Here is a 13,026-nt window from a genome sequence, read left to right as displayed (position 1 = left end):
CACACACACACACACACACACACACACACACACACACACACACAGATAATGTTTCAAAATGCCCACTGAGTCCTCTCTGATATTTCTTGGTGTTCACACTTAAGCTGCTTCACCCATTTTATTTAGGGGGACTTTAGGGATATACAACTCTAACGTATTATTATTATTATTATATATACTGTATGACATGACCATTTGTTTCCCTTTAGCAGGGTCTTCTCCCCTCTAACTACGACATGGGGGTCTCCGTCCAGGGGTCCTCCCCCCCCGGCCTGCTGTACCCCCCACACCCATCTCTGAACTGCGGGTTAGGAAACCACAACCTGCTGCCCGTCTCTCACACACACACACATACACACACACACCTGCAGAGGAACAGCATGTCCCCGCAGCGGCCCCCCAGCGCCGGGAACACAGGTACGGAGATTTAAACATATTTAAAGCATCGATTCAAATGTGGAATATTCAGTCATTTATATTTTGTGTGTGTGTGTGTGTGTGTGTGTGTGTGTGTGTGTGTGTGTGTGTGTGTGTGTGTGTGTGTGTGTGTGCAGGACTGATGAGTTCAGATATGACAAACAACGTGGTCTCCGGCGTGGGTAAGACTACAATTTATTTATCTATTTCTTTAATTTGTATGAATTAATATTTCTATTTTATCGTATTTTTTAATAGACATTTTACTTTTAACTTCTTATGTCTACATAAATATATTTAATTTATTTTGTATTATTCAATATTTTTTTAATCAATACAACTATTTATTCTATTTTCAATTTTTTTTATATGAATATCATTTTTAAAACATACATTTGTTCTAATTTATTTAATTATTTGTATTGGACATCTTTAACCTCTTATGTTTAAATTTATATATTTTTTATTATTCTATATTTTATCGGACATTTTACTTGAATATTCTATTTATTATTTGTAATGATGTACTTCCTGTGTTCCTCCACAGCTAACGGCTACAGCTCTCAGGGCCTGAATAAGAACATGCACGATAAGAGCCCCCCCCACATGACCCTGAGCCGTAAACCTGACCTTCGAACCCTGATGCCCCCAAAGTGCAGCAACATGCCCTCCATCGTGAGTTTATACATTACTTTACTTGAGTATTTCAATTTTTTGCTCCTGTGTACTTCTACTCCACTACATGTATTTAATCCCTTTAGTTACTTCCCAGATGTGGATGAATGATGTGAAATATAATCAAGTGTAAAATCAGACTTTAGTTCCACCTGGAGTAAATCCACCAGCTACCCTGCAGTATACAAAGTCATTCAAACTAGCTGCACCTTTACCAGCTTTGAGAACACTTTCATGATCAATCATTATAAAACATATCATATATATTATTCTGAAATGGACCAATCTGCACAATGACTACTTTTACTGTCTTTCACTATATTTTGATGAGAATACTTTTCTACTTTCACTTGAGGAACATTTTGAATGCAGGACTTTTACTGTAACAGAGTATTCCTACACTCTGGTACTTCTACTTTTACTCAAGTACAAGATCTGAGTACTTCTACTTTTACTCAAGAACAAGATCTGAGTACTTCTACTTTTACTCAAGAACAAGACCTGAGTACTTCTACTTTTACTCAAGTACAATATCTGAGTACTTCTACTTTTACTCAAGTACAAGATCTGAGTACTTCTACTTTTACTCAAGTACAATATCTGAGTACTTCTACTTTTACTCAAGTACAAGATCTGAGTACTTCTACTTTTACTCAAGTACAAGATCTGAGTACTTCTACTTTTACTCAAGTACAATATCTGAGTACTTCTACTTTTACTCAAGTACAATATCTGAGTACTTCTACTTTTACTCAAGTACAAGATCTGATTACTTCTACTTTTACTCAAGTACAAGATCTGAGTACTTCTACTTTACTCAAGTACAAGATCTGAGTACTTCTACTTTTACTCAAGCACAAGATCTGACTACTTCTACTTTTAATCAAGTACAAGATCTGAGTACTTCTACTTTTAGTCAAGTACAAGACCTGAGTACTTCTACTTTTACTCAAGCACAAGATCTGACTACTTCTACTTTTAATCAAGTACAAGATCTGACTACTTCTACTTTTACTCAAGCACAAGATCTGAGTACTTCTACTTTTACTCAAGTACCATATCTGAGTACTTCTGATGCTGGTCCACACTTGAACCTGCATGTGGTTGTGAGGTAGTGAGTATAAGTACATGCAGTTGTATAAAGATGTATTTGTCTCTTCAGAACCAGAGGATAAACTCCCAGTCGGCTCAGTCTCTCTCCTCCCCCTCCGTCTCTCTCTCTGGACAGGTGATGGGGGGGTACCCCTCCTCCCTCTCCTCGCCGTACGGCACAGGTGAGCACTGCAGGAAAAACTCAAAGTATTCACATTGTGTACCTCAATCAATCTCAATCTTTATTTATTTATATAGCACATTTAAAACAGCCCCAGTTGACCAAAGTGCTGTACAGCGAACAAATACAATATCAAAACCACAATAACTGGAAACATATAAAAACACATACAAATGTATTCGAGTACTTCCACTGTGGAAATACTCCACCTTGCCTAATTAAAATAGGTATTAGCCAAATGTACTTTACTTTAAGTATTGTGAATTGTAGTCAAAGTAAGTACATTAAAAGTGTCTGCAGTCATATTTAGTTAAAGTACTTAAGTATTGTTTGCCCAGAAAGTACTAATTGTGAAGTAAAAGGTATTTTAAGTACTTAAAAAGTACAACTACTTAAATGAAAAGTATTGCTTGTGCAGGAAAATGTATTTGAAGTTAAAATAGTAAATACTTTTTTGCTTAATTCTATTTTATTTGACCATTTACATTTTAATTACTTTTTATCTCGTGATTAATCTTTACTCTTTCAATGGGTTCTTTTTGTATATTTGTGGGCACACACTCTCAATTATACACACTGCTATTTGTGACTCATTTCATCGTTTGAATATTAAAATGGTATTTATATTTGATCATTTAAATCATTTTTCTTTGCAGAATTACAGACATGATGAATATTTACGTTTTATTCGCAGACTTAATATTAATTCATATTTACCTCTGAATGTATTGCAGTAGTTCCATGAAGTACCTTTAGACCAGGGGTAGCCAACACGGTGCCCGCGGGCACTTAGTCGTCCGCAGGGGCAACGTGAGTCGCCCGCCGGGCATGTTCTAAAAATAGCTCGCAAATCCAAAATATATAAAATACACAAAACAAAAAAGGAAATGTAATTAAAAGAACCTACCCTATGAATAAACAAAACCTCAGTCATAGCGAACCCTATCTACTTACTACAACTCTATCTATCTAACACCCCTCCTCCCCCCATCCCCACAATGAATATCGACCAATCACGTTCTTGCTTGATTTGCGGGACCAGCGTTGCAGTCGGGAAGAAAAGCAATGTGGCACCTCCCCGCTGATTTTCCTTCTGGCAGAATCTACACATCAGCCCCATTGAACAGCCTATCATGCCAGCCGATACCACACATGAGGGGCAGAGTTTTACTGTGTGTGTTGCAACTTGCATATATATTTATTGCACTTGACGCACACATACACATGGCGTAATTTCCTTAAAAAAGGAAAAAACAGTTTAAAAGGGGAGTGATTAGCCAAATATGCATAAATGAAAAGATAGAATGCTAACTAGGTAACATAAGATAAGAATAAACAAGTTGAAATGGTTTGTTATTGGTTGTGATCATATTCTAAAGATGTTTGGATTATTGAAAAGTATACAGCTCCCTTTCATCTGAGTGTTGAGAGCTGTATCCATCAATTCATTTTGTGCTCCAGATTGATGCATTTCACTTCAACATTTTAAGAAAATTCCCCTGGAGGATGTGAGGTCCCCCCCCAAAATAAAGCAGGTTAAAATAATTAAATTGCATACATGTTATTTTTATAAACACTGAAAACGGGTCCCACAGACCCAAACAGCACACAAAGGTTAAAGGTAAGCATACAATAATGTTAAAATGTGCTAAATATATACACTGCAAAAAACAAAAAAAAGAGGAGTAAAAGTAGCCCCGACTTGTTTTATTTTTTGAAAGTAGCCCTCGTCCTAAAAAAGGTTGGTGACCCCTGCTTTAGACAGTACCTCTAGGATCTGATTGAAGGTATATGTGTGTATATTGTGTAATGTGAGTGTCTCCTCTGCCCTCAGAGTTCTCCCTCAGCAGCGACCTCTCCTCTCTCTCTGGGTTCGGGGGCTCTGGTCTGGGGTCAGGCTGGCAGCAGCAGCAGATCCAGAACATGCAGCACTCTGCTCTGGGTCACATGGGGTGAGACGAGAGCCTGTCCAAATACAACTAAATATAATAAAGTATTTTCCGGACCGACCTCAGGTCCCGGGGCGACAGAGCCTTTTCTCCGTTGCTGCTCCTATGGAATTCACTTCTACTAATAATGAAATGAAACAAGAGAATTGTTCACTACCCCCCCCCCATCAGAGACTCTGATGGGACCGCACCCCAACTAAACTCCCCTCTCTCTCCCCCCTGCAGGAACTTGTGTCAGACTTCCAACCTGAACCTGTCCTCTCACCCGAACCTCCACATTAAATCTGAGCCGGCCTCGCCCCCCCGGGACCGCATGCTGAGCGCTCTGATTGGAGGAGGAGGAGGGGGCGTGTCCTCGTACTCTCCGCCCGGCGACAGCGCCTCGTCGTGCGGAAGCTCGTTCGAAGGCAGCGAAGAACGAGAAGATCATCACGTTAACTTCCTGTTGCCCCCCCCCAACCCTGAGGAGCACCACAGCAGCCCTTCAGTGAAACGCATGAGGCTCAGTGAGGGGTGGGCCACATGAGGGGGGGGCCCATGATGGGGGAGGGGGGCAGGTAGTTAGGGTGACCAGGTGTCCGAATCTGTGTGGGACTCGATGCATTTTAATATATAATTTGTCCAACGTCAAAAACATTCAATTCAGACGATTTCCCACATTTGATTGACAACCGTTCGTCGAAAAACGTGGGTTTCTTTGTCTCGTTTCCAGCACTGTGAAGCAGGAAATGTTGTCGTAAAACTGCCATTCATCCAGAAAATGTCAGAAATGAAACCAGCATTCTCAATAACCCCCCAAAAAACACTTCAAAACTGTCCAAATCGGATGTTTTTAACTATTGTCAACTTTAACTATAATGCTAATTGATGCTAACTGACGCCCAACATACCAGGATGTTTGCCAGCTTTGCCCAGCTTTTTGGGAGTCAAAATTGCCCCTAAAACTTTATAATCAACCCAAAATTCATCACAATCAGCCGACAAATAACAAAGATATGGCTACCTATTAGTTAAAACTGCATTAGTGATCCAGAAAATATCAGAAATGTAATCAGCATCCTCAAAAAAAAACAAGACCACTCTGAAAATGTCCAAATCGGACGTTTCTAACTATTGTCAACATGAACTATAATGCACATTTAGGCCAATTGATGCAACTCATTCTCATTGTGCAAATTGCCCAACATATTAGTGTATCTGCCAGCTTTGCATAGGGTTAACAAAATGCAGTTTGGAGTCCCCTAAAACCTTTCAATCGGCCCAAAATCAGCACACAAGAACTACAAAGATGTCTCTGGTCGGCACCTGGTCGCCCAGAGGGAAGGCCGTAACGTTACCTTATAGTGTTATTATTATTATATTATTATATTCTTATGTACTGAGTGGGTGTGCTATATGTATAACATGTACGTGAGGGGGGGGGGGGGGGGGGCTGTATTTACTGTAGCCGTACACCAGAGAGGAAACAGGAACATCTGGAGAGTATTTATCAAACTGCTAAGATCTACACCAAAATGAAAACGTTATCTTTAAAAAAACGTCCTTTTACTTACAGCTGCAAATATATAGATGACATCAAAGCATCTGATTAACTCTACAAAGGCAACGTTTGGGTTAAAATCCTGACGTGATGCTCGGTTGATGTTATGTTATTATAATTAGGCGAGATGTCTCTAGTAGGGGTTTCACAACTACCAATATTTACTAGTCGACACATTTTTCAAAATAGTAGTCGACTAGTCGGCTAGTCGTTACGTCATAATAAAGACACACAAAGAGAGGTGTACAACTGTATTTTATATTGGAACTCATACAGTAGCATTAAACACTGCATTTTAATTTGTGTTACATGGCTGAGTAAATAAACACTGGACTCACCAAAATCGACAGCAAAAAACTCTTGTTTACATAAATGCCACGTAAATCCAGTGCGCAACACTTTATTCGCTGTCCTCCACGATAACGTCCACCTTTCCATATTTTTGGTTTGAACACCAACACATCGACATGTGAGGGAAGGAGGCTTGACCGCTTTCGGGTGACAGTGTTGCCTGCCAGGGGAAAAACCCTCTCACTCGGGGTGCTTGTGGCTGGAATAGCCAGGTAGCTCCTCGAAAGCGGGGGAAGCGGTGCACGTTTTCTGCCCACCACTCCAGTGGATTATCCATTGTGGGGATATGCGGTGTCCGCTGGCAGTAATCCCGTAGCTCATCATCCTCATCACTGTTGACCCGTGTTTTCTTGCTGTTCGTTTGCCTCTGTTCAGTGCTGACGCCGGTCCGTTGCTCACTGGTGCTAGCATTACTGCTAATGCTAGCTGTCGGCAGCGGGTGTTTCACCTTCAGATGGTTGCGCATAGCAGATGCATTTGCATTGTACTTCAGTACAGCTGTACACAACTGACACTTCACTGTGGAGTTGGTTACATCTTCGTTGAAGTTCTGCCATACATAAGAATGTCGGACGTGTTTTGGAGCATTTTGCAGCACCTCGTTTACCTCTATTTTTTTCTCGACTAGGGCCTACAGCGCCGACTCGTGGTAAAGGTAGTCGACTAGTCGATTAGTTGGTGAAACCCCTAGTCTCTAGTATTGATGCTAGAACATTTTAATTTCGCAGTTTGATCAAAATTCCTCCAGTTCTGAAGTGGGGACAGTTTGTTGTGTACATGTATCGCTTGTTTTGTGTGTGTGTTCGGGTTGGGGGGGGGGGGGGGTGGCCTAATGATGAGTAAATAACAAATATACTACATGCACATCTCGATATGTGCAACATGTATGCAAACCAACAAAAAAAAAGTGAAGAAGTCTGGTACTCTGAACGGTTTCATATCACGCATGAGCGGGAACGCCATGTTGCAGGTTCAACATATTTTAGCACATTTTAAATATGAAGAGGGAAAAGTGTGATGAAGAGGAGGAAGAGGAAGTGGAGGAAGATGAGGGAGCTGAAATGAGACTAAAGGAGGATGGGGAAGGGGAGGTTTTAGTGTGAGCGGTAGAAAGTATTTTGCAACCGGTTGCATAGAATAGAAGTTTCACTTGATGTGAAAACGCTTCTCAGAGTTAGTGAGCTATGGTAGAAAAACTAAATGTGATTTTTAAGTGAATTGCAATCCAGATGTGTGGAAGCAGAGAAGTGGAATAACCTTTAACGGCTACAGATGTTCCACTGCTGAATACAAAACTAAAAACCCTCTCCTAAAAACTGGACATAAAATAAACATTATGACATTAATTATAAGAATGTAAGAGCTTAGTAAAAATATACTTGTATAATTTACACAGCTATTATTTAACTGTGAAAGTGAAATTTTTATTTAAATGCTTTGAATATAGGGTGAGTTGCCCTAATGTGGGACACTTTAGCTCTAAGCCTAATGTGGGACACTTTAGCTCTAAGCCTAATGTGGGACACTTTAGTTCTAAGCCTAATGTGGGACACTTTAGCTCTAAGCCTAATGTGGGACACTTTAGTTCTAAGCCTAATGTGGGACACTTTAGCTCTAAGCCTAATGTGGGACACTTTAGTTCTAAGCCTAAGGTGGGACACTTTAGTTCTAAGCCTAATGTGGGACACTTTAGCTCTAAGCCTAATGTGGGACACTTTAGCTCTAAGCCTAATGTGGGACACTTGTTTGAAGGTTGCTCCACCACCCTCACCTGTGATTGGACATTTGAGAAGTCATGTGATTTTGATTAAATTACATCACAGCTTGTGTTGACCCATATTGTGTTGCCTCTCATTTGTTTGAGGAAGACCTACACCGTCTGGAGCTCAAGTGTCCCACATTAGGGAGTGTCCCAGACTGTCCCACCTTAGGGGGTGTCCCAGACTGTCCCACATTAGGGAGTGTCCCAGACTGTCCCACATTAGGGCAACTCACCCTACTTGTTATTAAAGTATTCAGTAGTGGTTTCGGATTTCACAATTAGCCTTAAAAAAATGAATTCCTATTTTGTTGGGGCTTTATTTGCTTCCATACGAACAAAACCTGCGTTATTTTCCCTATAAAACCAACAGACATCGGGGGTTTTATGTAAAAAAATCAAGATGAATCCAAACTTGAGTGAAACTTCACTCATGGCCTTGTTGTTATGCACAGAGAGAGCTAGCTGTTAGCCGTTAGCTGTTAGCCGCTAGCCGTTAGCTTAGCCCTCCTAAAAGGCATATCCAACAGGACAGAGATGCTTTGCTGCACAAAGTTTATATAGTGTTATGTTTTTTTGAATTCTTTATTATATCAAATTGATATTCTTGGATGTCTGCAGCTCTATTTAATAAGATAACTTTAATATAAAAGTGTAAAAAGCAGATGGGCGCGTGTTTATTTAACATTCAGGGATTTAAAAAGCCCTTTAAAGTTTAGAATGTTTTTTTCGACGTATTTGGATAAATGACTGTGGTGGTTATCATATATGCAGTATTTACAGTGGTGAGAAGTACAACAATCATTTACTTAAGTAAAAGGACAATAGCCTACATGTAAAAATAGTACCCATTCAAAGTCCTTCGTTTGATTCAATCATGAATTTCGAAGTAAAGTCTTGCAGTAAAAAGTGTATTTGTATCTGAAATGTAGTGGAGTAGGAGTACAAGTACCTCAAATGTATTTCCAAAGTAAAATAATTGAGTAAATGTATTTAAGTACATCCCACCTCTGTGTTTTTGTAAATTTAAAAGGACTTTGTGGACATTTTTTGAATAGTTTGTGCCTTGTATCTAAAACTGTCTCGCCACAATAAGAGCCGGAATAGTCTCATACACCCGCCACAATAAGAGTATATTTGATATCCATGATGTTTGTATTTAATAAGAGACAGAGAGGACGCTGAGGGTTTGTTCACATTTGAATATTTTGGTTTTAAAACTGTATATTTGGAGCTTGGACCCTCGGCTGCAGTCTGTCTGTTTGCGCCCCATCTGCTGTCAATCCAGTAAATTAACATGTAAAAGAAAATAGAATCTGCTCCAGGTTGAAAAATAAAAAAAGAAGACGCTGCCGTTGAGTTACAAACTACACACTGTGTGTTGAGAAGAGAGATGCTTCTCCTGCTTCTCGTTTCTCCGGGTCGTCGGCCTCAGATGAACGAACAAAAGCGTGTGTGTGTGTGGTTTGATTATCTCGTTAGTAACTGCCTGGACGTGTACCTCAAAAATCCCCGATGAAATGATTTGTATTTGACGCACCCTCTTTACATGTGCTTCTAATAACCACAAGGTAAATATATTCTATTATACAGAGATTGTTAGTGGCATAAGCTGGCCTTTGTCGCCACTTGGAGACAATGTTTCTCAGAAAATAAGATCCTGTACAGCGACTCCCTCACTCAGAAATGTGCTAGTATTTGTATTTTGCAGAAAAAAATTACTGAAATAAAGCAGGCTCTGTTACAAAAGTCTCCGTGTGGTTTGTCATCATTGGTGTTTCATTTGGGAGTTTTCTTTTTGAAAAGGGTTGGCTGCACGTGGAATTTTACTAGAGAAAAAGTCATGGTAAGTCGAATCATTTGAAAGAAAGTCATAGTTCGGTTTGTTGACAAATATTTTAAAAAGTCATAGTAGGCTAAGTCGAAGAAAATTGGAAAAATTAATAGTAGGCCTATAGTATGTTGAAAATAAAAAGTCGTAGTATATATAGTAAACACTTGAAAAAAGTAATAGAATAGTACAGGGGGGTCAAACTGAAATACACAGTGGGCCTACATTAAAAAATGGCTACTAGTGGAGGGCCGGACTGGTTCAATGTTTATTGCAGAACTTATTGAAATGAACTTATTGCACATATTAAACCTGGAACTAACAAAGCTTCAATGATTGCCTATAAAAACAACATTAAACATTAAATAATCAACAACAGCTTCAACAAAACTATTTCCCTCAAAGAGAAACCAAACATGCCCTGTTGTCGTGAGAGAGAAAGTGCAGAAGGAAACATCCATTAAACTCAGTGTGCTGCTCTGTGATGCTAGCTCAGATACTTGGCATCTCATCTTGGGGGCAAGGTCATCAATGTTTGGGCTCAGGCTCTGAGCTGAGGAGACCCTCAGGATGGAGTGAAGGGGTGAGAGCAATATACAGGAGGGCCAGATCTAATGGGAATTAGAAATTATCCTGCAGGCCGAAATTAAATCCACCACGGGCCTGATTTGGCCCCCGGGCCTTGAGTTTGACACGTGTGGTATAGTACGTCGGAACATTTGGAATAAGTAAAAACAAAAACTCAAATAAACGCTTATATGAAAATGTAACATCTGAGACATTGAGGACTCCTCATGAACACACACGCACACATCCGTCAAGTCTTCTTCTTTGTCGAAGTATGTTGAACAAAAGGAAGAAAAGTCATTTGTATAGTATGTAAGAACATTTGAAATAAGTTATCGTATAGTATGTTGAATACAAAAATTAAAAACTCATAGTACAGTATGTGAAAAAGATGAAAGAAAGTCATAATATAGTATGTCTAACGAAATGGAAAAGTCATATTATAACATGTGGAAATAGAAGAGTTGTGAATTTGGACTCGGTCAGTATTCATTGAACCCAGCTGCGGCTCTGTGTATTATAATTTGTAGAAGTATTCAACACTCCTGCATCATGGTGTGTTTCTGCAGACTGCCTGCAGGGGGCGCCACTGACTGACAGTAACTCTCACATCTCTCTCATCCGCATCACGCTTCAGAAGCAGGATTCACATTCCTCCCTTCTCTTCAATCTCAGCTGTTTAAAATGAAATACGTAATAACACCCCATCGTAAATGTGTAAATCCTGGATTTCCTCGAGAGGTTTTCAAATACAAACATCCCATAATTCCTGCCTCCCAGCTTCCTCTGATATGAAGCTTTTTTCACATCCAATACTATTACTTTTTAATGTACTAAACTACAACTTTTATACTTTTTTTGACACACTATACTATGAGTTGTATCACATTTTTAAACTATATATCTTTTTCAACATAGCACACTGTAATTATTCATGTTTTGTTAATTTAATCCTCATTTTTGACAAACTCATGACTTTTTTCTCTTTTTTTCAACATTCTTCACTTTAACTCGTGCAAATATTTTCCCTGGACAATGCTTTGACTTTTCCCAAAATATTTTGCCTGCAACCGAAGCTGAGAAGTTACCAAGGACACGCTGAGAGCTGGCCTGCAGAGTACTTCCATATCTATGTGTGTGTGCGTGTGCGTGTGTGTGTGGGCATTTCTCTTCTGAAACTGAAACACACATGCAAACACCTCAACAACATGTGACTTCAGTAAATACATCACACACTAAAACACTTTTCAGTGTGACGGGGGTCTTGAGGGTCATGTGAGAAACATCCAAACACAGCTTTTTCTTTCTTTGCAACATGAGAAGGTCTTTTAGAAATGTGATGCCTATCTGTGAGTGTGAATGTGTGTGTGTGTGTGTGTGTGTGTGTGTGTGTGTGTGTGTGTGTGTGTGTGTGTGTGTGTGTGCGTGTGTGTGTGTGTGTGTGTGTGTGTGTGTGTGTGTGTGTGTGTGTGTGTGTGTGTGTGTGTGTGTCTGTGTTAGTGTGTGTTTGGGGGGGGGTGTTGTGTGTGTGTGTGTGTGTGTGTGTGTGTGTGTGTGTGTGTGTGTGTGTGTGTGTGTGTGTGTGTGTGTCTCTGCAGCCAGTTCAAACCAGTTTGGGTTTATCAGCAGGACAGACGCAGCCTGTATGGCAGAAGCCAAAACATTGTTCATGTGACCTCTGCTGGGTGTGTGTGTGTGTGTGTGTGTGTGTGTGTGTGTGTGTGTGTGTGTGTGTGTGTGTGTGTATGTGTGTGTGTGTGTGTGTGTGTGTGTGTGTGTGTGTGTGTGTGTGTGTGTGTGTGTGTGTGTGTGTGTGTGTGGAGCTTTCTGTTCTTGGGCGTTGTGTAATTAATAGTCAAGGTAAAACTCAGAATCAGTCACAGAGCCCTCACACACAATCACAGATATGTACATTTCACAAACACACACACACACACACACACACACACACACACACACACACACACACACACACACACACACACACACACACACACACACACACACACACACACACACACACACACACACACACACACACACATCAATGTATGCTTGCTAATGTGACAAGAACGGTTGTATATGTAATGGAATTTCCTTTACTTGGTGAAAAAGAGCCAATAAAACTTCCTGCATTGAAACTGATACTTCAGTGCAAACACGTACTTCAAGTATCGGAAGTCAAAGTATTCATTGTGCACAAATATCTGACTCTATGTAGAGGTTTAAAACACATCGAAACATCTTCAGCAACTTGACAACACATGCCGCTTTTACGGTGTGGCAACACGGTTCCGTCACGTTGAAGCTTGCCGGTGGGCCTGTCTGGCGCGCGACCAACAACCAATCACATTAATATCCCGCCCGGACACAGAAGCACGCGGTTTTATTGGCTAGCGCTTGTACTGGCATATGATTTGATTGGCTGGCGCTCAGGACTATAAAGCTGAACACGTAGTTATGAGACGACTGACACAGAGACAGTTGTTCAGCTTTAAAATCATGAACGCCACGAAGCTGTCCCCGCTGTGTGCGGCACTCTTTAGTGTCCCCTGGTCTCCCAGCTGTGTGCGATGGGAGGCTTTGGCTCGGTGGATAGTGTGCTGGACTTCGAATCAGGGGGAAGCAAGTTTGAGTCCCACTGCAGTCAGCATGTCGTTGTGT

The 13,026-nt window shown here is 40.4% G+C and overlaps 1 protein-coding gene across 4 annotated transcripts in view; it reads left to right on the top strand.

Annotated features, from left to right (window-relative positions):
* The window catches only part of LOC307025486 (myocyte-specific enhancer factor 2C-like), a 32,384-nt gene extending 22,671 nt beyond the window's left edge, over window positions 1–9,713 (top strand). For 3 of the 4 annotated variants that reach the window (XM_079660207.1, XM_079660206.1, XM_079660205.1), the window contains 6 exons: window positions 210–417; window positions 555–599; window positions 965–1,092; window positions 2,255–2,366; window positions 4,200–4,317; window positions 4,540–9,713. In XM_079660207.1, coding sequence (XP_079516333.1) covers window positions 210–417; window positions 555–599; window positions 965–1,092; window positions 2,255–2,366; window positions 4,200–4,317; window positions 4,540–4,840 — 912 coding nt within the window. In that variant the 3' untranslated portion in view covers window positions 4,841–9,713. The remainder of the gene's footprint in view (window positions 1–209; window positions 418–554; window positions 600–964; window positions 1,093–2,254; window positions 2,367–4,199; window positions 4,318–4,539) is intronic. The other variant, XM_079660208.1, reaches the window with a different exon arrangement.
* Window positions 9,714–13,026: the final 3,313 nt, after the last annotated feature.

This window comes from Notothenia rossii (genome assembly GCF_949606895.1).
Source record: "Notothenia rossii genome assembly, chromosome: 11".
NCBI lineage: Eukaryota > Metazoa > Chordata > Actinopteri > Perciformes > Nototheniidae > Notothenia > Notothenia rossii.
The sequence above is the reverse complement of the archived record's forward strand: the minus strand, read 5'-3'. Positions and strand labels throughout refer to the sequence as shown.